A 26,318-nucleotide genomic window follows, 5' to 3' on the forward strand; every position below is an offset into this window, starting at 1 on the left:
TAGTAGTAATTTTACGTTTGTCTCTCTCATACATTCAGATATTACGGAATTGGGACTCTATATTGCGTTTGATTTCAGATTCAGCTGGACAGGATAGCACTACTTTTAGTGCTCTTACATCAATTGGAATCAACCTTGTTTAGGTTGAAACCAAGTTAATAACTATGCTCTAACGGGTCTCTGAGTGTTGGCCGCAATTTTGTCTTTGCGAAGGTTCTGCTTCGTGCATGGCATTTTTACTTGGAACACATGGATCAGAGAAACTGCAACCTGATTCCATGTTATTTCCATTAGTAGTGATGAAGGCAACTGATGGTACTACTGTATTTTGTTCTGGTTTGAAGGCAACTTAATCCATTTTTATAGAAAGAGAATCGCCTGGATGAGTGGATGTTGAACTTGATCAGCGAAGCTTCAGTTACCTACTTTTCAGTTTAATGTATTCGGCTCTCTACGTACTTCTCAGTTTCGTGTGTTCGGCTCTCTCATCTTATTGTAATTCCAGATCCTGTACTGTGTCAACTGACAAATGCAAACACAAAGTCGGAAGGGAATAAGGATGTAAGAAACACACGGGTTTTATTATTTCAAATAAATCTGAATACAAACACTACTTCTAATTTTAGACAAACATATCTTACTTGAACTTAGCATAATAGACAACCTTCACTACTCTCTATGAAAATGAAATGAGTACAGATAAAGCAACAATATTCTTGCAGTTTTACTTTTAACTTTCTTTCACTTCGGACACCGAGTGACGAGAAGCCACACTTATTGCACATGACGCTCCAAACCAGAAAGGTAACAGCGGGTATAAGGTGATGACTTTAGTCTACTCAAGCAACAACTCGCATATAGGGATGACTTCAGTCTGGCTTCTTTTATAGCAGTTGTCTCATAATGTTGAATTTTTTTTTAAACGAAAGCATAATCGTGGTAAATAAACAATAATTACATAATAAGCAAGGCCGCTCTAGCCAGTTCATAAAGCTTTTACACCCATCACTTGTTTATCAGCATCTCCTCCCTGGCCGCCTGCGTTTATCCAAACCGCCACTCGATTTCCTGGAAGATTTATCCCTTTCACCATCTGAAACAAATGAACAAGCATTAATTAAACCTTGCTCGCCTCTCAGCTGATTATATTCATAACACGAATCGTTCACCGCCAAGCTTGGGCATACTGCAGAGATTTCATCCTTTCCAATCTTCACTATACGCCAAATATTCAACACAACATACATACTTAATCCCAAAATTTGACGCTTATCTAAGCCGCTCAGCAAACCACTCCACCACAGTCCAAATCTCGGCTTATGTACATACATACTGCCTAGCACATGCTTTGACAAGCCTTGCTAATTTGGTTGGCATTTGTTAAGGGAGTGCTTGAGAGCTATATTTTCACATTTTGGATATTCTAATTTGGGATTTTAGGTTTTAGGCACGAAATTGTAAATTATGCTAGAATACATATTTGAAATTAAGAGATTGAGGCATGGACTAAGAATAACTCTAGAGAAACTTTTGCATTCTCATTTTAGATTATCCTTCTGCACGCAATGAAAAAGACCACTTTACACCAAGCATTTTCGATACATTACTACCCTCTGAAATTATTAACAGATCCTCACCAGTGGCAACATAGTCAAACAACACATCAAAAAATCTCAAACCCTGCTCTGTTTGGAAAATCAATTCTGCATATATCACTCGAAAACTTCTACATATTCTTTATCTTTTTTTAATTATAATCTGAAATCCACAATTCAAAATCTGAAAACAAATACCCTGTTTGTGGGACTCAAAAAAATGTGGCAACTGCAAAGAAAAACCCCCAAACCAAAATCAATTTTTTAAATATCTCAACACACTGTCATTCTAGAACAGATAAGATGTTACGAGGAGGACTTCCCGGTTTCACTACAAGCTAACTCATGGCGATCCTGCGGCGGGCGATCCTCCATCGGCGCTGAGCAGCTTTTTTGTTTTTGTTTTGTTTTGTTGCTTATCTTTTTTGTATTTTCTGACTGGTAGTGTTCCTTGCTCGCCCGCACTTGTACTTTGTTTTCATCTATATATACGATAGATTTCTTAAGAAGACAAAGGGAAAATCGATCCCCACTTACTCTAAATATAGGACTACAACATCTCATTACAAAAAGGATAAAGAAGCTGGTACAGATAACAAACCTTACAACTTAAAACCCCTTGGTCATCACTGTAACGGAAGAGGAAATCCCCGCAGGTATGTTGAATCTACACCAGACTCTCGGACCAATGCCACCCGTCCAGTTCTTGCCACCTTCAAGGAAAAATCATCAGTATTCATCACCGAGTAAGAGCAAAGTCCAAAAGGACTATACATAATAGAAAGATGGGTTCATGGAAGGTATTCGGATAAATGAAATTTAAGACCCAGCTGCTATCAACAATAAAAAGTAATGATCTCCGGAAGCAAAGTAAAAGGCATGTTACTGCAATCAGATATGTAGAGGCACAGAAACGAGCCTTATTATAGGGTTCTAAATATTGGCTATCGCACATTGATCAGCCGATACGTAAAGGATTTCAGACATCCAATACCGGTATTTACCAATATATCGGCCAATATACCCACTGATATACCTGTTACACAGTCTTGGGTAGAACTCAACCCCAAAAGCTAGCTATTGAAGTGAGGGTGCCCTCAAGCTTATTTTCATCATATTACTTTGGTACCCAAGCGATGTGGGAGTGGGACTTCACTTCACACCCTCCCTCACGCCCAGCGTGCTCACTCGGCAGCACTTGCCGCATGCAGGCCAGGGACACGCACCCTACCCATCCTTGGCATACCAGGCTCTGATACCACCACATTGCTTGGGTACCAAAGTAATATGATGAATATAAGTGTGAGGGCACCTTCACTTCAATAGCTAGTTTTTGGAGTTGAGTTCTACCCATGACCGTGTAACATGGTATCAGAACTCAGGTTGCAAGAGGTCTTGGGTTCAAGTCTCTCCGTTTGCATTTGTTCCCCGGTTGCACTATGTTTCTCCCCTTCGCATTCTGTTTCATTTTGTCGATGAAAATTTGCATCTCCATGTGCAAGACGGGGTTGCACGTGAGGGAGGGTGTTAGATAGCTTGATATACATTGTTGGACCCATTTCCTAACAGCTTAAGCTTTTGGGAGAGTTGGTAACTTAACAATACCTTCCAATAGTGACCGGTATATGCTCGTATCTCTGATACTGGTACGCGTATTGATAGTGCTATGTAGAACCCTAGCCTTAAGATTCTGTCCTCTCCTTTTCTGCTTTGTTCCTTCTTGTTTTGCTTTATACATGTGACGAGAGGGGAAAAAAATTTGAATCCTGGATGCAATTTGGTTAACAGAAGGTTTGGGACACAAACCTCACAAATGCCATAGGGCTCCAGCAATTTCTGCAATGCAAGCATCTTGTTGAAATCACCTGTGAGCTGAACAATTAAAGTAGAAAAATGTTACTGAAAAACATGAAAAAGGCAAAGAAAAACAAAAACAAGAAGTACAAGAGGAAGAAGAAAGACGAAAACAAACTAGAATAGTTCAGTCCACAAAGTGAATTAAGACAGCCAATGACAGCAATACCAGTATGAGTTGGATCATCACCATTAATTTCTTGTGGCAATAATGATAATGTTTTAACACGAACAAGTAACTGGGGAAATAAGATACCACCATGCTACTTTGTTCGTGCTAAAAACTAACAGTCTGCAATGTTTATCCCCACACCCACAGTAAATTGAAACTATAACAGGGAAGTGATGTCCGTAGCCTGTTTCTGATCTAGCAAGCTAGACTTCACAACCACTGCAAGGTCAAACAAAATGTTGTCGTCGTTCAAAATGCGACGGATAGTAGAAAGTGCGACTCTTCTGAAGACATTTAACTTCAGGGTTTGGATTTCTCTACAGAGAACACTTCACAAGATGACTGACATGATAAACAATAGATGGCAAAAGAGGTTCAGAACTTTGACATTTATTGTCCGAGGCATGTGCAGAGTTGCAATGGATTACTGGACTTGCTAAAAAAATAGCTAATGTTTCTATCAAAACCAATAAAGATGCAGCGGATATTGCAAAGTGAGGCCGACAGCAGTTTCTAAACAAAGACAGCATCCACTCTCTGGAAACCTAGGTATCAATGTGTCAGCTGGCAGCTGGACATATGCCTAATAACTGCTTAAAAAACTGCTTAAAGAACTTGTGAGGAAGAGAACTAAAACAAAAAAACCTAAATATAAAGACAGAAAGGGTAATGTTGCATCATGAGGTAAGTGCATAGTCTAGCAAATGATTTCACCTCTACTGTTATAGTATGGTCAGATATATCAACAGCTTTGCCTCGGAAGATACTGATAATATCAAGAACATCCCTCCTAGCAGCAGCATTCACGGCAACCTTAAGCAACATCAACTCACGCTCTGCAAATGGCGTGTGTGTCAAATCCTGAACCTGAACAAACCAACAGCATTCACATTGTTGGCAATTTGCTTGCTCAAGATACAGATTCATAAACAAAAAAAGTTGATCAAATGGCACAACGTCAATTCCTCAAAAGGGTAATTTCAACTATATGTCCGTGGCAGTTTTTCTACACTTCATAAAACAATGGGTTCTCCTGGAGTGAAATTATAGGATTGTAATAAAAATCTTGAAACAGCTGGAGGAAAGAAACAACGATACTTAAAAGTATAACTTCATTTCCACTAAAACATGATCTCGTATTTTGTTGCATGCAGAGGAAAAGTTTTTTTTTGGGTAAGTGATGCGGAGGAAAAGTTACTGGGGAAGAAAGGGTAAAATGCCTATGAATTTTTTCTCTGGCAAGACTTCAAGAAGTATGTATCACTAAACCATTCACATAGAGTCTTATTCCATGGAACATGCCCACAATTTAATTAACAAACTATTACCGGGTAACATCCCACAATATAGGAGGAATATCCCTCACCTCATAAAGATCCACCAACTTGTAAAACTGCTGAACCAACTTTCCAATAGATTCATCCGTTCCAGGAACAACTGTCGTAATCCGTGAAAGCCCTTCCTCTTCTGCCGGACCCACAGCTAAACTCTGAGGCCAGGAATGCAAGGCATCACTCATATAAGAAGTCATACAAATTAGAAATGAAGTAAACAATAAGCAAGATGAGGAAAAAACTAACCTGAATGTTAGAAACTCTTTGAGATATAATACCAGTAACCATGTTCAGAACCCCGGAAGAGTTACTGACAAGCATGGATAGAGTGTGGGATTGAAGCCCACTTGCCTGTACTAATAAATCAATTAGAATGGATAGTAACGAGTTAAAAAAAAAAACAGAGGAAGAATCCATTTTGAAACAAGTATTTCGCAAATCAAAAGCGTACAGGTTTTTATCTTGATGTTAAAGAACTTAACCATTTTGTGGTAATGTTTAACTGATGTAGGAGCAAACTCGAAAACAAACATAATATTAAGTGGGCAATAGGCCTCTTACATCTTCGTCATAGAGAACACCCCAGTGAGCATCAAGAACTCGATTAGGTGAGATTTCTTTGTCGAGCTCCACAGGATAAACATCACCCTTCATTTAAAAAACAAAATATAAAAATAAGAAACAACCACCAAGAAAATGATTGAGGTATCCAAAATAGCAAAGGCTCGAGATAAACAAACAATTATCCACAAACGAAGCAGCAATATTGTACAATAGCCATATTGTACAATACCTTGTAAATCTGGCAATTAGTATTCACACAAGACGAGATTATTTTTTGTATCTTTTTGTAGTAAAACATCGTCTCATTTTATCAACCACTACAAAAATTTCAAAATTTAAAACATAATTCACAGTTACCATGACCACGAAAGATGATTCCTTGGATTACTTGTACTATCAACTATCAAATGCATTCCGAGTAAATGAAGCTTCACATCACAAGCCTCTTTGTTTCTTTTTATTCACTTCTTTCCCGACTCAATTTTTCAATTCGGTTACGTCTCTTAAAATCAGATAATATAATTTTACAGTAACAGCACATACCCTATTTTCATATTCCAAACAGACAATTCTCCCAAGGTGTCATGGGTTGATAGATTTTTCATCTGATTCATCATATCCTCAATATTGGTTAATTGAATTCATAAGCATGGATTCAACTGCAAGCGATATCACCCAAGAGACTGTCCAGGTGCTACATGGGTAACTCATCTACGTTAGAAAATAGCATGCCTGGCCCATTAGTTGGAGGAAAAAGTACTTACCCTTGAGGATGTACGGGGGTTTCCATTGTGTGACGTGCTGCTAAGATTCCTTAAAAGAGAACCACCAGGAACTGTCCCTTCAAGATCCGGATAAGAAGCAGCAAAGAATCTCCAAAAAGGAGCTGTCTCGCCCATCTTTTCCCGTTTCAAGGCAATCTACAATTTAAAATTGAGTCAATACATTAGACAAAAGGAATGCACATAGTGCCGTTTTTTCCCGTTTCCTTTTAATCTTTGTAACTTCGGTTATTTGATTAATAAAATTTTCTTTGCCAATCAAAAAAAAAAATGTGCAAACAACCACGAGTCACAATATACCTATAATGCTATATCCAGACCATCCCTCAACAACCAACAGAACCACCTAACTACATGTTTGAACATTAACTGAAAAACAAAGCGTATGAGGTTCTTTCGTACCACCTCTTCGCGCCTCTCTCTGTTCTCTCCCTTAAAAGTACTACCCACGAAACCACCTACCCACCCCCTGCCCTCATCTCTCCACGTGATGATAAAAGGAAAAGGTTGTACTTTTGCAAAGAATACGATTGCTAATTTTCCAGGCACTTCTGCCCCGCGACATGTAGATTTGCTAGCAGAAGTAGCAAAGAGGGTGTGGATTCGACCCATGTAAACATACAGGTCCTGAAAGATGCTGGAGTTTCAAAACTACATTGCCTCCAAATATTTAGGGCACAATTTTGACTGAGGAATATTACATGCAGAATGTAATGCGTAGGAAAGAATCATATGTTTTGAGTATTTACTTGTCGAGGTGCATATACTCTTGTATGTATTTACCATATAAAAGGGATATCTAACCTTTCCAGTTCTAGCAAGTTCCTTAATTCCAAACTTGCTAAAATTTCTCTGCACAGCAGCTATCTTCCCGGGGTCTCCAGTGACCTGAGTCATTCACAGCAGTTATCTATTTACGTTATGTAAAATCAATAAATAAACATGCATTCAAGATAAAATATTGTCCCACACTGGTATATTCAGCTGATCCCAAAGTTTTGCACAAGAGCAATATTCTGCTACATAAACCATCTTTTTATGCCAAGGGCTTTCCCTTTGTAATTTTAACTATTCAATCTTCTTATGGATAAATGATATATCAGTATCAGGTGATTACAACTATTAGTCAAGCATGCTATTTCCCCGGTGAAGAACTATGAGAAACTTTTGTCTACATATGTCTGGATACATAGAAACTAGAAGCCATAATCAGAAGTGGAAGTCCACCATAAGATATGCCTCTTATTGGGCTCAAACTCTGTGCACTTAAGCATAAACCAAAGCTGCTATGCACCTGTTTGGAGAAAGCAATGAGCAGCAATAATCATATTGCGGGTGAAAAGCCACGTACAGAAAAATGTATACACAAAAGCAACGAGTGTTGAGCAGCAATAACATGTTTACAGAAGTCGCCAAATTGGTAACCTTGGCAAGCTCTCTCAATCGAGCTTCAGCCATAATCTGACCTCAACCCCCACAAAAGTCAGTAGGGTCTTTCTTTCTTTTTTTAAAGGAAAAAAATAAAATATAGTGCTCTTGCAATTTTAATGAAGCATTTGTCTGTACAAATTACTCATAAATTACGTAAACATATCAATCTAAATATTAACTAGCATGGATCACAAAAATCCAGGGTAGCAAAATGATAAACAATCACCTCAACAGTCACCAAATGATCTGAAACATCCACAACTTTGGCTCTGAAGATGTCTACCAACCCCATCAACTGAAAAGTAAGACACAATAATCAGTAACCAGAGCAATTACACATGAAATAGTAAGGGGAAAACAAGGTTAACCAATCCCTTAAATAGAGAACGTGCTCGCCTAATTAACTGCCTTTTCCAGTTAGGCATCAACGAAACAAACTCATAAGTGCTTCTATGTCTACAAGACAGGGACCCATAAACTTGTGATATACCAAAAATTCCTTACACTCCTTCACATGACAGCATTGGCGACATATAAATAGAGAACATAAGACAGGTTATGGAAAGAAATCAGCAGGACAAGTCTCTTAGATAGAAGATTAATTCAGTTAGAAATTTCTCAAGATTATCATCCTTGAAGCTTTTTTTATACAAGCCAAAACTCAATGAAAATGTTAGACAAATTTGGTTTTCCAGATAGGCTACTGGACAAGGCAACATCATCTAAAGCAATCATGTTGCTGACAACTGCACACCCTTTTACTGAAGGAGGGTGAGGATGGGCATGTCGAATATTTCTCTTGTCCCCATTTTTCCACATTCCAAGCAATGAAAGTTAAAAAATACAGTAAAAGACGCCTAAAAAGGATACACATTTTCAGTTGGGAAGAAATGCTATCCAACAACAAATAAGGAGCTTGAGGGGGTATTTTGTGAGAGAAGGAAAAATGCCCGGCAAGAAAGGGAGCATGAGGAGCATATATTTTTTTACTAGGTGTACACATTGCAACAAATCTTCCAGGAATTGTAATAAAGCTTTGGTTTTCCTCCCTAAGAGGCCATCCAGGGGATGCTATATGGTCTTTTGTTGGATGACCAGAATTTTTCTTCCACAAAGAATAACAAATTTAAGACAAAGAGGTAAGTACTATGAAGCAACCTCAGCTCGTGTGCTTGGATCAGCATTAAGCTTTATAAGCATTAGTTCACGCTCTACTTGTGGTTCCCTTGAAAGATCCTCCACCTGATACGTCAGATAAAAAAGAATAGTCAGAAAAATCAGATGCAAGGGAAGAGAATTTCTTTTGATTAAATAGACTGGGAAGGAAAACGATTTCTTCTAATGTTCCAACACCTCTTTACTTCTGTTCATAATATCGGACTAGTAGTACAAGAAAAACGTCTAACGCCCACCAAACCTCAGAAATTTTTAGCTGTAATACAAAATCTTAACAAAAACCTCTATCCAAATCCAAGCACCGACTTAGTTTTATTGACAGCACTGCCGTAATCTCTCCTGGTCTGAGGTTTTTTTGCTACATTACTGATTGAAACCCTTTCACATCACACACTCTGATCCAATTTTGTGAATATAAAATGTTATAAAAATCCTAACTCGTTTCCCCCCCTTCCACCATCACCCCCATCCCCGCCGCGTCTATCGTAATAATTAAGTGGGACTGACTTTTACAAAAAAAACAAGTGGGACTATCATAAAGGACGCAATGCCATAAACAACAAACAGCTATAGGGAAAAAAATCAACCACTCTATAACACAGGTTTTTTAGTTTTTTTCATCGCCAATGAAAAAAATCATTGAAGCAAAAGGAAATCAAAAGTTACAAGCAAAAGGAGGACAAGCAGTCCACAAAAGACAATGCAAAAACAGAGCTGCTAAAACATCCTTATTGATTACAAAAGGCCCTCCAGTCTCTAGACATCACAAATAATAGAATCCCTTTTAAAAGGTGGAGAAACAGATGCCCAAAAAAACCAACAAATAACATTCTAGCCCCTATTGACACTAGATCGTCAAACTTAGGTTCAAACTTGTCACTAACATTAGGTTGCCAAGAGAAATAATCAGGAATCGCCAATAAAGAAAAACTCAATTGTTTCATCATCACTACGATAAGTGAAGTTCCTTAAGACCGGATTCTCTTGAGGCAGAGCAATAAAACGCTAAAAGCAGTTGAAATAGTATACGATCGAACAAACCGTTACAAACGAGGAAACAATCCCGCAAAAGAAAAATCACCAAACCAAACATCCCACCAATATTGAATAGTCTCACCATTACCCACTCTCGAGGATAAGTAGTGTGAAATGTTATGTTGTCTTAAACGCAACATAACATTCTCAGTGTACTTGACAGGGATCATCAAAACACCAAACCATCCAATGTAAAGACGGTTTTCTATGCTAGTTATCTAGAGAGGAATGATGTGAGAGACAAAATTTCCCCGGATATCTACAATCACCTATATTTACCACAAGGGAATCCCTTCCTTTCGCTAAGTCCTATACTTACTCCTATTAATGGAATGTTGTAACAAGTTACACTCAATGGGAAATCTCCTAAAATACTTGCCAGGTACAGCAATTTTCTTGCGACAATGTAAAAATGGCAATCTACTAATGTGTTTGCATGTGGCACCTATCTAAAAATCCTAAACATTAAAAATGCCATGTGGCAATTCTCAGCTCTCCAATCCTTATTTTTTAACCAACCTTCCTTTTTAACTAGATTTTTTTGCCAATATCTCCCCCTCAATTCATAACTGTAAATTTTTCTTATTTTGCGAATCTAGTGAATATAGCAATTGAATGGAGACTTCAGTTGCCTAATAGTGATATCCATTCTTATTGCTAGCATGAAAAGTTATGCCATTTGCTACATGTCCTATTCTCACAACCACCTCTTCATCAGTAGACGAGCCAGTAGGGTTTTAAATAAAGGTTGTTAGGAATCATGTCGGCCATTACATAACGGGATTTTGAACCTCCAATACCATTATTTACATATGTATTGGCTCGATACAGTCTGATATCGGCTGATGTACGGCCTTGTAACTAATACATTACATTTTCCGATACCGCGATTTAAAATCCTGCGAGCCACTATGCCCTCCAACACCCACATTCCTCTGTTTCAACATTTTCATGTAGGAAAGAAAACTCTTGCAATCTCCTCCCAATACCATGTCAGGTTATACCCTATCTCGCTTCTTGCCCCTTTGTGTGCCAAAATAATAAATTCTTATATTGTGCTTTATCTATCTCTATATTGTAAACAACATATTATGTTCTCCTTTTCTAGAAACTTCTAAAATCCCATATGGCACCCTCTCCCACTCCCATCTTCTCTCCCCTTCGTTCTCTTAAAAAAGAAAAGGTCATCAAATAGAGATTAACTCATACAACAATCTAAAAATGGGAAGAAAAATAATTAAAAGTGAAGCAAAAACTCCAAAACCGTAAAACACTATACATACAACCATCGGAAAGTTTTATCTACGGATATCTATGCACAAAAAAAATACACTCCGGTCTATAACGTTAATGAATGTATGTATAGTTATGGGAAGTTGAATCTACATATATCTATGCGCAAAAATACTCAGCTAATGGCTGGGATCAAATAATGTGACTAGAGGTTTACGGTGTGAGACAAGAGAGAGAGAGAGAGAGAGAGAGAGAGAGAGAGAGAGAGAGAGAGAGAGAGAGAGAGAGATGACCGTAGCCATCAAATCTGTCGTTGAGGATTTATTAATCAACTCATAAGCTTAGGTAAGATGAATTCCTATTGTTTTCTTATCTTTTACTACGCGGTGGAATGTAATTTGAGGCTTCACTTTGTATTACATAAATCAATTCTACACATTTTATCGATTACAAAACATTCATGCAATCACTACCTGTGCATCGCACAAGCACGTTGCTTGTTCCAAGCATATGTATGCAAGCTTCGTGTTTTTTTTGGCACGCCCCAAGTTCATTTCACAACTTTTCTTAACACAAGCGCATGTCTTGTCCTTTTTCTCATTTTTTATTTGAGGTTTATATTGCTGCATAGTTACTGGAATGTTGTTGTGTGAACTACAACATAGTTATGAACCCTTAATCTTAAGCAAGGGAACCACTCCTTCTATTGAGGAACAGAATACAAAACTTTCAGGGACTCTTTTAATAGGAAGATGAATATGACTTGTCCCAAGTCAAATCAAACCCAATAGGGACAAAAAGGCTGTTCTTTTGGTGAATTTTTTTAGATTATGTACTTGCTTCCTTATCCATTATCCCCTCACTCTCAAGGAGACAATTATGGACTCACAATCACTTGATTTAGGGCTCCCTGAGCCGAATTGCAGAATTTAGCTTACCAGGAATTAAAATCCTGAAGAAATTAAAAAAAAATAGCTCGTAAATAACCGTAATTAGTCTAATGTCTTGCAAGGATTTCCTTTGTTATACATGTGAGTGCACATCATAAAACTGGAACGTGCACAAGAGAAGTATGATTGTTTTAGTTTTTCATGTTAATATTTCAATTTAGGAGCAAAGGGAGAAAGAATTCCATGATCTCGAAAGCCTTATTCAATAAAAGATAAGAAAGAAAAAAGAAAGATCTCAGATTAATTTAATCCCTGTTCGAGCTAAATATGGTATTTTCGCCAACAATTCTACACTATTCTGTTGCATCGGAGAGTGGAGCACCATTGTCTGGAGAGAGCTTTGAGCCAGATTGAAGGGGTGTGGGGCATGGCTTGGAGTGTTATAAATGAGTGCAAGGAAGCACATCCAAGGTGTATTTAATCTGAGGTTGAGTCAAGATTGAGCAGTTGACGTACCTTTGGCTTCGGTTTCCGTTTATAATACAGAATGAAAAAATAGATAAGGAAAGTATAAATACGTTGGGGTGTAACTGAAAATTCCTTCAACGTTTGATTTAGTTCCCAATCACATGAATATAGAATTTTGGCAATAACTGGTATTTTCTAATAAATATGTAGGGCGGATTACATTTTTTGTTTCTATTTTGTTGGACATTGACAAAAGTGTAAATAATGGGCGGTCGTTAGGATAAAGTTATGTTTCGGGGTTCTGCATGTCATCTTCTTTATGTCGAGAATGTTCTAATCTATCAACCTACGTTTCATAGTTTGTGCAAGAAAATCATAGTTTTAGTAGAACTAGCAGAAGTGCAGTAAGCAACAAAACCTTCTATCTCTCTCTTAGACAGTTTACTGAGAGCATCTGCAGCCATACTTCTCATTTTGAAGGATCACAATATCAACTTCTATTCAGGAAGTGGACTTTAAGTTTTTACTATTCACTCTACTCGAACCATAGTTCTCAATCTCCATCTTCAATTTCCAAATAACTCAAACCATTTTAGTTCAAAACTCAATCATCTCCCACTTTCCCTCTAAAATTAAAACTCTCACTTTTCGAGTATTACCAAATATATTCAACATAAGTCTTATTTCAAGGTATTGTTAATACCATTTTAATGGTACAAATTTGATAACTGTTGACTTAACAATTGCAGGGTACAAGGCTCTCTCATGAGAATTGGAGATTGTATTTGCTCTAACAATTGCAGGGTACAAGGTTCTCTCATCACGAAACCAAGTTGGTATTCTAGATTTACTGTTAATGTGATGCAGGTCCATGCTCTTTTTTGGTGGGAGAAGTGGTCTACACTCTGCACTTATTCTAGAAATTGGTTACAGGAAGCTGGCTCTTCTTCTATTTGAAGTTGCAAGGTTAGATGTTTGTTAGATTACATCGTTGTGAGGTAATCTTATTTGGAGGTGTTTGTTCTTACTTCTTACGCTACTTGTAAGAACCTTCTCATTAAGGAGTGTGCTTATAAGCTGCAAGTCACCAAGTTTGTATGTCGTGGCTGCATGTTCGCCACTTCTCGTCGTCTTGTTATTTGGTAGTTCTCTACTGCTAGGTACTTCCCCACTAGGCAAGCTTTTTAGCTACTACAAAGGGCTGTAATACTTGTGTTAAGGGAGTTTTTGATGAATGCAAACTTCAGATTTTAGTGTTATTTTGTAGCTTTATTGTACTGCCTTTTAGGGCTTGATTTGAGCCCCATAGCTTGTGGATTCCGAGGCTTAATTGCTGGATTTATCAAGAACAGTCTTAAAATCATATTTGTGTATACTTTTGGCCTTGACCGTTTTGTTCGGATCCACCTCCGATTGCACAACTTGGAACCTCCAACAAATCTGCATAAACTGTTCACAGCCAAGCCAAGCCAAGCCTCTATAAAGGTATAAGCATACGGTATACCATATTAAGTTCTTACCAACCCTAACCCAGACCTTTCAGAAAACCAAGTTCTGAAACTCTTCCGTCCAAGCGCTAGATTCTTTCTTCCACCATTTAGAGCCCTAGCATAGAATTTCCTGAATCTAAACCCAAGATGAAATCAACCATGATACATCTTTATGTGAAGTATCCTAGAATTAGCCTACACCAGACTACCAGAGTACTATATCCATGCATACACATACATATACAAATTTCTTCGGTCACATGTCATCATCATATATTTTTTTTTTTTTTTGAAAGGCACATGTCATCATCATATTAATCCAATTAGCCATGCTGTTGAAAAAATAATGCCTCTAGCAAGAACATCAAGGACATGTGTAGCCAATAAATCCCAAATCCTAGAAATTTAAGAGCAAAAGTGGAAAGCTACTGAAACATCCTGATACTCTAAACTATGTTAATTGTCGGCACTATGACCACCGAAGAGCAATATTTTTAAAATATGCAAGAAAATAGAAGGTCTACAGAGGGTAAAATGGAGAAGTCTGTATGCATAAGCAAGCAAGTAATGTAAGCAAGCACACGAATAAGAATGTGTGTCGATACTAACATGAGAATATACACATGCATACAAACTCAACACACAGGCGTATGTGCTTAGAAATAATATTAGTTGCCAAGCTTGTAAACCATTATGTTAAAGCATTTAACTCAAAACCAACTGGCAATGGGTTGAGAGGCCGCCCACATATACTAGTTTTGGAGGAGATAATTAACCGATGTGGGACAAACTCCAACACTCTCCCGACTCACACGTTGAGAGGTAAATAAACGATCCATAACACTTGGATATAACAAACAACGGTGCACTTATGACACAAATAAGGGGGAACAAATTCTCCAAATCCCTAGCTCTGATACCATGTTAAAGCATCCAACTCAAGACCAATTGACAATGAGTGGAGAGGCCCCCTGACTCATATACTAGTTTTGGAGGAGATAATACTGATGTGGGACAAACTCCAACACATTTGTTATCTTTTAAGCAATCCCTGACAAAGCCAGATATTAACGGAGGGGACATCTAATAGAAAGAGAAATAAAATTACAAGGGCATGCAATAAGGTTATGACTTCAAGCAAATCTGACTTTAAAACAGGTAAGTAACCTTCAGGACATTCACAAGCTTGTTGAGCTGTTCTATAACTTGTTGCAGAACCTTCTCAGTTCCACAAACAACTATAGTAAAGAGAGCCTTGTCCTTGTTCAATCCAACAGCAAGAGACTCAATGTTGAAACCCCTTCTTGCAAAAACCCCTGCAATTCGATTTATTATACCACTTTCATCCCCGACAAACACTGAGATTGTATGACGTTTAACCCTGAAATAAGATGAAAGCGACATTACAACCAAATTACACATTACAGGAATTTATATCCTAACAAAAAACTATGATAAAAAATAAGCGATTTCGATTAATGGACACCATATGCTGCAATAAATTTCTAAGAAATTATAAACTTTGCGACCATTCATCATATTTCATCTGCCGATACATTTGGTTAATTCTATGCTTTCACATTTTCCATGATATGTTTTCATTTTTCTTTGGGGAGAATTTTAAGTTTGGACATCTAACCTACCTTTGGTAGTGAAGAAAGTAACTACAGGATGATTCTTAGCTATATATTTACACACGCACATGCACAGGAGTAGAAAAAAAAAAACAAGTATGTAGTAAGTACTTCAATTGAAAAAGACTAAGCAGGTCTACTTGGTAAACAAGTGAACCCACACAAACCCATTTCTACAGTCTAATTCAATTCCATCACTCAAGGCAAAAAGTGAAACCAAAATGAAATTGATAATTGAAATACTATCAAGTCAATTAGCAATGTACTTTTTTTTTTTTTTTTTTGTTCCTGGTATAACAAAACAATAGTTTGCACTAAATGGGAGCAGGAACAGGGGTGGAAGCGGTAGCAAGGGCACATAGAAAAGTCTTTAAGATTTGCCAACGTCTAGTTTGTGATTGCCACGTGTCACGTGCAGTTATTAGCATTGTCGTTACTATGTTTATAGATCTTGGCTACTACTTCATAATTGTTGATTAAGATTTCACACTCCGCTATAAATACAAGTTTCAAACATGTAATCCAGGCTCCCACGCCCATGATCTGGCTTTGAACATCATGTTCAATATCTATCTGGTCTAGCACCACTTGTTCTTCTTTTTGCTCAATCTACTTGAGTTTCTATGTCATCAAACGCCTAGTCTAGTGCTACCATTCCCATTTCTGTCACTTGTAGTACATCAGACTACATTTGGATATACTTCCATTCTGTTCACCAGTGCTAGGCATACAACTTTGTCATTTTCACAGTGAGAAAGGTTTTTAGTTTCGGTTTGATGCAGTTCCACTTAGTTGCTACAAACCGGTCCTACTTTTCACTTCACGCTTTTCAACCGCAATTGGAAAATTTGAATGCTTCCCCCTAAGCCAAACTCTCGCTCAATTAGTAGTCGGACTACAGCATCCATGCCTACAATCACAATCAGATCGCATCCAATCCAAGCACAACCGCATACCACACACCTAAGGTGTACACCTACCTTTACGCGAAGAGGAGGGAACAAATAGAAAAGCATGTTTAAATAATTTTCTTGGCAACAATAAACAACAGTTCCAATTAGAAACATCACAAGTCAAATATGAACAATAGAACCAAAGCTGAATATACGGGCACAAAAGAAATAATCACATGCAACATTATACAATACCGTGGGGTTAATGGTCCCCCATAATTAGTCAAGGTGCGTGTAAGTTGGTCCGGACACCTGGTTATAAAAAGAGAAACATCATACACTACTAATACCACCATAAAATGAATATATTTGAAAAGATATTCATAAGACCTTTAAAACAAGACCACGGGTTAATATATTCTGATAATATTTGAAAAACTAAAAGTTTAAATTTTGGGGGGGAAATTGAGTTTTGACTTAGGTTGGAGATGCTCTTAGCCACCCCAATAATTTTAACTCTGCAATTAGATAGACAGATGTGGCCATAGGATGATAGAATACTTTGGTTCCCTTTGGACTAAATTAATTTTTCGTAAGCACGGTAGGTATTATTCAACTTTTTGTTACTTTTTTTAATTTTCGTCTAATTTTTATATCACATCGTTCATCTCAAAAGAGTAAAAAAAATAAAATAAAATGCAAAATTATAGATCAAACTTGGAAAAAAAAAAAAATCACGCTAAAGACAGAGACAATAAAATGGTCTCTCTTTTTTTTTTTTGAACTTTTTTCGTCTTCAGTGATCTCTTTTTGAACTTTGATCTATATTTTTTTACTTTTCTAAATCCTCCCTGAGAACAAACAAATTTTTTTTTTTTGAACGGCTTTAGGAACTAACATTGATCCAACAAATTTGACCAAAATATAGTAAAATCAAAAGAAAACATAGCTACAAATAAATCAGAGCCGACCCTGAATTAGCGATTGGGCCCTTCTTTCTATAGTATAAAGGGTGCGGTACCAAAGTATATAGTAGGAGGGGTCCTTAAATTTTTGAAATTTTTTTAAGGCCTAACGCGGCCGCCTCTTCCGCTTTTGGCTTTAGCTTAGGGCGGCTCTGAAAGAATCCGTAAAGAAAGACCAAAAAAATAGCCCAAATCAACATTAAAGCTTGTGGGTTAAAGCAGAGGGCACAGAGAGAGAGAGAGAGAGAGAGAGAGAGAGAGAGAGAGAGAGGGGCAGGAATTACTTAGAGTGAGAGAGGAGAGAATCAGCAGCAGAGTCAGTGCCCGAGGAAAATGCTGCATTTTCATTTCCAGCGGAGGTGGCAGAGGCCAATGCTAGTCGTTTTTGTGGGTTTATCTTATTAGGTCTCATCAACCCAAACCCAAACCCAAATGACGACAATGCACCTCCAAAATCTGAACTCTTTCGTCCCTTCAGTCCCATTCTCATTCCCAGTGACCCTGACAGAGCTTCCGCCATGTCTGCCTTGCAAATGCTTCAGAAAGAGATAGTGAGAGAGTGAGAGGTAGATGGATGGTCCCAAGTTGTACAAAAGCAACACAAGTAATGTGTGTGTGTGTGTGTGAGAGAGAGAGAGAGAGAGAGAGAGAGAGAGAGAGAGAGAGAGAGAATCTGTATAAGTTGTTTGCTAGCAGTTTCCTTAATACTGACAAGTTTTTTCTCGACGGATTTTGGAGAGAGGGGGGGAAGAACAAAGAAGCATTTTGTTGAACCTAGCCAAATGGACCCATGTTCTCTGTGATTCATGGGTTCTTGGCTGGCGGGACGTGGGAATCGTATCATCCTCACTTTGGATTTTGTTGGGATTAGAGAGAAGGAAAATGCCGGGAAGAGAGAGAGAGAGAGAGAGAGAGAGACAATGAACCGGATGTTTGTATTTCCGCTAAAAGTGAAACCGCTCAAAAACTCAAGACAAGACTTTGGCCCAGTTTGCTGCCTTTACTCCATTCGTCCTATTGCGTGCATTTTCAACGGTTATATCTTTCGATGTATATAATTAAAAATATATAATATAAATCTTATTTGATAGAGTCCAATTTTTTCTATAAGATATTAGCTTTTTAAATTATTCGCTTAAATAAATTATAAAAGTGTTTGTTATAATTTTTTATAAGTTGTAAAAATGGTATAACATGCTTTAAATAGATTTTTATAAACAAAAGGATATTTAAATAAATCTTAAAATTTAAGTAAGAATAATTTATTCGTTCATGTTATATATAACAGCTTAAAATAAGCAAAAAGCATTAAATTGGAGTTTAAAATATTCTAGCTTTTTGGGTCAAAGAAGCTATAAAAGCCAAATAAGTGATTATTCATAATTGGTTACAAACACCATTCATGAGTTTTTTTTGAAGCAAATAAACTAAATAAGTTGGATTATAAGTGCAAGCAAATTGAATCTTTGTTTGGTTTGAATTTTGAAATAAATTTTTGGAATAATAAATGAAGAAGGATAGATAGAGAAATGAGTAATAATTAGAAATAAACTTTTTGGGGACAATGAGTAGAGAGAGAATGTTGGATCTCTAGACTCAAACCAAACACAATGCACTAACACAATCTCTTGTTTAGACACAATGAGCATGACAAGGACATGCGACGCCCCAACCCTTGTCTCCGTCCATTTGTCTGTTTCTATGACAAAAATATGTGGAGTCTATACAAATGTGTGGAGGAGACAAGGTTTGGATCATCGTGTGTCTTTGCTACTGGGCATTGAATAATCTACTATTGTTTAGGTATTGTGGGCAGTCATTTACTCAAAATAAATGCGAGATCATACACAAAGTGGAGTGTGTTGGCCCGCCTTTTTTTTAGGGTGTGCTCTACTAATTAAAAAAAAGATCATGTTTCGCTCAACTTTTAGCACTTTTTTTTCTTTATTGAAATTTTCTTCGTGTTTGTTAGCTTTGTACCAAACTTTTGTGAATTATTGATTCGTCTTAACGAGACAAATCGGGAAAGTAATTTTTTTTTTTTACTTTTACACAAACATTTTGGGAAATAACCACTTTTAAGCAACAAAAAACCGACTTGACGAGACAAATAAGAAAACCAAAAATGTGAGGCACAAAATTAACAAGCATGAAAAAAATTCAAATAAGGACAAAACAAGAAAAAATTCATAGTGTAACACCACCTAAGTACTTATTTTTTTAATTAAAGATAATATATTGTAAGAGAATGTCATGTCTTATAAAACGAAAAATACCTGAAAAGAAGTAAGAATTTCAGCGGAACAGGACATGAGTGGCCCACACACTGTGGGGCTCCATTTTACACGCGGACCTCTTGGGTATGTGTGGTCCCATTGTTTGTGTAAGCCCCTCACTTTGAAGTGATTATTCAATGCATCTAGAACACTGTCACACAATGTTACAATGCGCTTCTCAATCCATATAAATTTACGTGGAAATCGGATACTTTGTGGTAGAGTTGACACACCAATGTGTCGTAGAGAAAGAGTCATGGAGCATCACCTGAGAACGTGTGAGTTTGTAGATGGTTGAAACTTTTCACTTGACTCGCTTAATTTGTTTACACATCCATAATCACTTGTGGGTCTAGGTACACTGCACAATATATGAGTGTTTGCTCATTTATGTAAGGCATTGACGAACCAAAAAATATGTGTTTCGTTTGCAATTTTAAGATTTATTTTTGAGATAAAAAAGTTATATAAATTTGCGTATTTTTTTGCCTTTAGTAAACTTTTTTAACATTTTAACAAACTCATTTACTTTTTGAATAAAGACATGCTATGTACATTCAAAAAGTAAAAAATTTGACAAAAAATCACTAAATACAAAAAAAATACAGATGACGAAACAGTCAAAATTTTTAGAGATTATTTCTGAGAAGAGAACTAAACAAAGTGAAAATATGTCACTAGCATTTTTGTGAGTATGAGAAAATAAAAATAAAACAAATTTTAAGAGAGAACATTTTCCAAGGGGAAAAAAAAAAAGTTATCTACTTGCACTGCGGGCTAGTGGGCCGGGTTTCAATTCCTAAGTCCAAACCTAACCCATTTGCTATTGGGCTGGACTAGCCCGAGGAATAAGCAGCCCAAGCGGATGTGGCTCATCATGCGCCCTTGGATTAGTTCACTTATGCGCTGGCAGCCTACGGATGAAATCTCCTGACGATATTGAGAGAAAATTACTCGCAGAGGATCCCGATCCTCTCAGAGTCTTCCACGCACGAACACCCATTTCATACAGGCTTGTACACAATGATTACTCTGATTGGTTGGTGAGTTTGTTTTTACACAATTGATTAGGATGTCATGTACTCACAAGAAAGTAATCTGGTGTGAATTCTCTAGTTTCAGGCAAGGATGACTAGTGCTCGACTAGACCGGAGAGTGAATTAGTTGAGGTACGCATAAACTGACCGGACATGAAGCGTATCCCAGTTTGGTTAATAATCAGTCTTGTGGAGTTTGGTTAATAATCAGTCTTGTGGAGTTTGGCTTTTGTGGTCCTTGTTCCAGACTCACAACGAAAATTATAATCGTTCATTTTGTAGAACGCGTCGAGAACTTCAACCACTGAAGAACTCATGTTCGTTGGTTATTGATCTATACATGATCGAAACACAATTATCTTTCAACAAATGGGTGCAATCCAGTGTGATGAGTGCACTTATTTAAAGATGAATGTGTTCCGATCAGGTATTGATCGGTAACCATCAAATACAGTACCTTTTTTCTTGCATGGTCAAACAAGGAGCTTTACAAAAATGAACAATTCTAATTTTTGTTATGGGTCCAAAACAGGGCCCACAAAAGCCAAATTAGATGGGATTGGTTATTAACCAAACTAGACAAGGACACGCTCCGGACACCCCCAACGGCTTTGAAAAAAAAGCCATTTCATATCATACATTATATTGGGTACACGACATTTTTACTTACACTATATTGGATACATTTTGGATCTCACAAAAATTCAAGTTTTATTTCATAAGTAATATTTATCAATATTTGTTGGAGGTAATTTTTTACTAGATCTTATAAAATAATATTTTAAAATGTATAGATATTTTTTTAGATTTTTTTAAGATTCAAAATAAACCGTATAATTATATAGTGTATGTAATATTTTTCAATAAACAATGAATAAACAAAGTAACAATATGTCTAGGAATGTGTAGATACAATTACAAGGCACTATGTAAATATACTAGTAATCCTTTGACTGAGATATCTTGTCTTGCTTGAACTATGTTCGTGTCGTGGCCCATGAGCTTTGTATCTTGATCGATCGTTACAGGTCAGTTGATCAATCTAGTTAGTTTGGATAATGTTATCTTTGTTCTTCCTTTTAATCGGCTTCTCGTTCTCGTTTTTTATGCTTTACTGTAGTTATTCTGTAAACTCTTGCTATGATAGTTGAATTCGTATGACACTTAATTATGACGACGTTCGAAACCTATCCAGTGCTATCAAACCCTTTTGGATTTGGCCCGACTTGATGGTGGGATTAAGTTCGGCATAAGCTGATGTGGACACCTGAGTTATATAAAAAAAAAAAAAATGATAGCTGGGGATGGGGGTTAGTCACAGAAGTAACCATAGCCGATGCATATGTTTGAAGACTGATTCGGCCCAAACTGTTCTGATCGATCGATTCTTCACAAGTATATTGAATTGTGATTGCATAAGTTTCCTTGTAATGCTCAACTTCCTGAACTAACATAAGCAAATGGACATCGTGAGTCAAACCCAAAATCACATTTTGTATTATAGGAAAATGAAAAATGGCTCCAGAGCTATGCCTCTGGGTAGTTGCCTGCAAGTGTTACATAAATTGTTTCGATTGCATAATAGCATAGAGGAAATCCTGAATAAGAAACAAACATGTGAGTCGCTATGCGTGCGTGTAGTTTATATTCTCAAACTAGAGTTTTTGGTCGATTTGTCCAATTTCTGTAAACGAATTGGACGAATACCCGCTTTTCTGAAATGTTTTGTAAAAATTGTCCATCATGCATTTCCAAAATGTGCTATAGTCAATCGCGCATTTTGGAAATGCGCAATGTCGTTTTACAGAGCTTGCGTGGCAACAAAATCCACGACATCACGCATTTTGGAAATTCGTGATGGACTGTAGCGCTTTTTAAAAATGCACGATGGACTATTTTTATAAAACGTTTCAGAAAGTGGGTATTCGTCCAATTTGTTTACAGAAATTGGACAAATCGGCCAAAAACTCCTCAAAGTACACATCAAGTATATAACAGCAAGTAAAATAAATATTTATTTGTGTTAACATTTGTCATGGTTATTCCTATGTTTGCCTTACTTTCTTCTAAATAACAAATGTAGCTTCTAATTGTACCCGGATGTATATTGGGGTATTTGAGTGTATGCTCTTATGCATACTATTTTTACACATAACAAACTTTTGAGTAATGTGTTCTATTGTTACTCATAACAAACATTTTAGTAATTTTTCGCATTGGATGATTGTGGCATTTGACGTAACATGTTGTCATATTGTAAAGACTTTCTTTATTGGTTAGGTGCCTGGGGTATACCGTTGTAGATGTATGCTAAGTGGAAGAAATTTTCCATAATGGCTACAAGAGCAATAGTGCGAAGGAAGAAGTATCTCTTCCATTCCCTAAATCAGCAGACTAGCTTGGTCCGATTTTTTTCAAGCTTTGAGCATGAGCAGTCATCTAACCTTCCTGCTTCATGGGGTTCAAGATGGGGTTTGAGTCATCCATCCTCGGACAGAGATCATGGAAAAGAAGACTCGTACTCCTTAAGCAGGGAGGAATTGTTTGTTTCTCGACCAGGAGGATTGCTCAGGCATTACTCTTGCGAAACTACAACTCTTGGATGTAGAGTTGGACTAACAGTTTCTATTCCTTCTTTGGGATATAGATGTACGTCAGAATTGATTAATTATTCTTCTACCGCTGCAACAGGCCAACGTGAAAATGATGGGAAAGAAGAGGGGCCTGTTAAACAAATAAAGGAAGCTTCACCAGAGGAATGTGACCAAGCGGTCGAGGGGTTGAGCTCGGTGAAAGCAAAAGCAAAGCAGTTGCAAGAACCACAAAAGGGTGCTAAATCAATCATAAAAAGATTATGGGCTATGCTTTTAGGGATAGGACCAGGTTTGAGAGTTGTTGCTTCTATGAGCAGGTTAATCATTTGTGAACTTATATTCTTCTTTGGTAATTGAATTTTGTCACTTAGGCATTGAGGTCCTCTTTCTTGTAAGGAGGACTGGGCAAAGAAGTTGGGCCACTGGAAGGACGAGTTTGAATCTACATTGCAACACTATTGGTTGGGTATGAAACTCCTTTGGGCTGATGTTAGGATAAGCACAAGGTTGTTGTTAAAACTTGCTGGTGGGAAGAGTCTTTTTAGGAGGGAGAGACAACAACTCACGCGCACGACAGCTGATATTTTTAGGCTAGTTCCTTTTGCAGTTTTTATTATAATTCCATTCATGGAGTTCTTGCTGCCAGTGTTTTTGAAGTTGTTTCTCAACATGTTGCCATCAACCTTCCAGGACAAGATGAAAGAACGTACAGGTAATGACCGAACTCATTGTTCCTGAAATATCATCAATCTGCTTTGATATCAAATGATTAATTAACCAACATGGTTTGCGAATTGTGCTCATAAATGCTCCTTATGCAACATAGGACATCGAATGCGCGCAGCCAACTTGAAAAGATTTTGGAGGACCATGAACAGATAAATAAGCAAATCGAATTGCAAAGCAAAGAGCTTGTGCAGCGTGAGAAAGAGCTAGAGAAACGGGAGGCCCGAAATGAAGATGAGAGGAAGAAGCTCGACTCTGAGAAGAAAATGGTACTTAAATTTTCCTTGTAAATGGTTTTCACTCTAGAATAGGATGGAAGAGTAGCAATGCCCAATCTCCCACTTGATTGGAGTATATTCGTAGGTGCTTTTGCAAATCTTGAAAATGCTTGTTTAACAAACAAGGGAAAATTAATGTCCTGCGCGTGGGCTATGTGTTAGAAATGAGGAACTTGATTTAGTTTGTCTATGGGAAATACCCAATCTAGGAACACTTTGCATGTCTCTACAGTTTTTAATACTGAAGTGTGGTACTATAATAGAAAGTGCTATGAATAGCCTTCCCTTTACCGGTTATTATTTGGTGGGGCGTTCTTTCTTGTTTGTTATTATATTTTTGTTCTCCTCTTTTCCCTTTTGACCTTGTCATTCACCTTAAGATGGTTTGTTGGAATGCAGCTGCAGGAAGTTATTGATGAAGATGATGAAAAGCTGAAAAATCTAAAGAATGAGCTTGGTGATGAAGTGTGCTCTGCTGTGACAATTGCCTTGATGGAGACAAATGAGTACAATCCCAGTGGTAGGTACGTAACACCAGAAGTTTGGAATTACAAGGAAGGGAGGAAAGCAACACTACGCGAAGGGGTAGATTATATAGTTAAGCAGTGGAAAGTGAAAAGGGGAAAGAGAAGCTACTGCACGTTTTGAGAGGTTGAGTTTTTCATTTGTCTGACATAGAAAACAACATTGTAGCTTCTTTTTCGACAGAGAGATATAGGCTTAACAATCCGTTCTATGGGCGAGCCGCGCTAACATTTTGAAAAGTTGCAACATATGACATTTGAGAGAGGTTGAGTTTTTTCTTTTCTTTTCAAAAGATATTTAGATGGTCATACCACATGTTTTCATGGCAGTTCCTTAATTCCAAATGTTATATCCATACAAAGTATTATATAAGAGAATTGGACAAGTTTTGGTTTGTGGCTGTCCATTGCTAGATTGTTGTCGTGTTGCCGAAAATGACCTTGATTCCATTGGGTTTGCTTTTGTTTGTTGCTGGTGTTTTTTGATAATTTTGGTCTTTGCAAGTTGGTGGTGGTTTTATGGCTAGTCTGAGTGCTTTTCCTGCTCCACCGTATGTACTTCTCTGAGTAGAAATGATGAGAGTGGTTGGAATAGTGTACTTGTTGCTTGTGCACTAAGAATAGAGAATACATGTCATATATAAAGCCTGGTTCTTTCTCTCATATTTTCCTTGGCCCTCATGTTCTTCTCTGGGCTGGTTTGGAGGCTTGTTTCGTGTTTGGCTTCTTTTGACACTCAGCCAGCAGTGAGTTTGTTATCTCTTTAGTTATGCTAGAGTGAATGGTTTGGGGTTTTTGTGATGGATGTGGTTAGATTTTTGCTTTATGTTATTGAGAAAAATGTTAGTGGGGCTTTGGTCTCCAAACGTGGCAATGGTTTGGTAATCTTCAAATTATTCATGACATGCTTTGGTTTGTTCTGTTCTTTCGAGTGTGATTTGTTAAAAGCAATTAAAGAAAAGTTGGGTTCTTTATCATCGCGAGTGAAGCAATTGATTTGAATAACAGCAATTGATGGCAACACCTGAGATCAAAATTAAGCCCTCGTAAGTATTTTTTTTTCATGCTTTCAAGTTTAGTATTGCATGCTATTGTGATTTATCACTCTTGAGGATGCTTTTATGCTCTAGGACGGAACCTGGTATCACGACATTAAAGGATGATTGTATTAGTGTGAGGTGCTCAACTCCTGAGAAGCTCTTTGGTAGATGACCAATTTGGGGTTCAATTTGTTGTGATGATGACATGTGTTAGATAGATGATAAGGATGATCTTGTAGTTTGAGCATCTATGAAGTTTGATTCTGCTTTACTTTCGGATGATAATAAATCTGGGTTCGCCTCTATGATATTCTAGGTAAGCTCTCT

The 26,318-nt window shown here is 37.3% G+C and overlaps 2 protein-coding genes and 1 long non-coding RNA gene across 4 annotated transcripts; 2 read left to right on the forward strand and 1 right to left on the reverse strand.

Annotated features, from left to right (window-relative positions):
* Nucleotides 1-2,049: 2,049 nt before the first annotated feature.
* On the reverse strand, nucleotides 2,050-18,326 carry LOC131328061 (acetolactate synthase small subunit 2, chloroplastic-like). Of its 2 annotated transcripts, XM_058361200.1 has the most exons (13): nucleotides 17,801-18,176; nucleotides 16,807-16,863; nucleotides 15,192-15,405; nucleotides 8,891-8,974; nucleotides 7,959-8,027; nucleotides 7,106-7,189; nucleotides 6,284-6,439; nucleotides 5,517-5,603; nucleotides 5,202-5,306; nucleotides 4,988-5,110; nucleotides 4,336-4,488; nucleotides 3,402-3,467; nucleotides 2,050-2,308 (listed from the first exon to the last, which is right to left on the reverse strand). In XM_058361200.1, exons 1-13 carry the CDS (start codon nucleotides 18,034-18,036, stop codon nucleotides 2,222-2,224), a joined length of 1,521 nt encoding a protein of 506 aa, XP_058217183.1. In that variant the 5' UTR covers nucleotides 18,037-18,176; the 3' UTR covers nucleotides 2,050-2,221. The 2 variants fall into 2 exon arrangements, with proteins under 2 accessions (XP_058217183.1, XP_058217184.1); XM_058361201.1 differs by lacking the exon at nucleotides 16,807-16,863 and having other exon boundaries at nucleotides 2,051-2,308; nucleotides 17,801-18,326.
* Nucleotides 18,327-21,744: 3,418 nt separating this feature from the next.
* Nucleotides 21,745-24,589, forward strand: LOC131327824 (uncharacterized). The gene is made up of 6 exons (XM_058360955.1): nucleotides 21,745-21,857; nucleotides 23,110-23,740; nucleotides 23,918-23,929; nucleotides 24,070-24,135; nucleotides 24,250-24,418; nucleotides 24,461-24,589. The coding sequence occupies exons 2-6, from the start codon at nucleotides 23,133-23,135 to the stop codon at nucleotides 24,587-24,589; spliced, it is 984 nt and encodes a 327-aa protein (XP_058216938.1). The 5' UTR covers nucleotides 21,745-21,857; nucleotides 23,110-23,132.
* A 137-nt stretch (nucleotides 24,590-24,726) lies between these two features.
* Nucleotides 24,727-26,318, forward strand: LOC131326728 (uncharacterized). The gene is made up of 3 exons (XR_009200091.1): nucleotides 24,727-25,697; nucleotides 25,900-25,997; nucleotides 26,082-26,318. It is a non-coding gene; the product is annotated as an uncharacterized LOC131326728 (long non-coding RNA).

The sequence above is a fragment of the Rhododendron vialii genome, chromosome 5a (genome assembly GCF_030253575.1).
Source record: "Rhododendron vialii isolate Sample 1 chromosome 5a, ASM3025357v1".
NCBI lineage: Eukaryota > Viridiplantae > Streptophyta > Magnoliopsida > Ericales > Ericaceae > Rhododendron > Rhododendron vialii.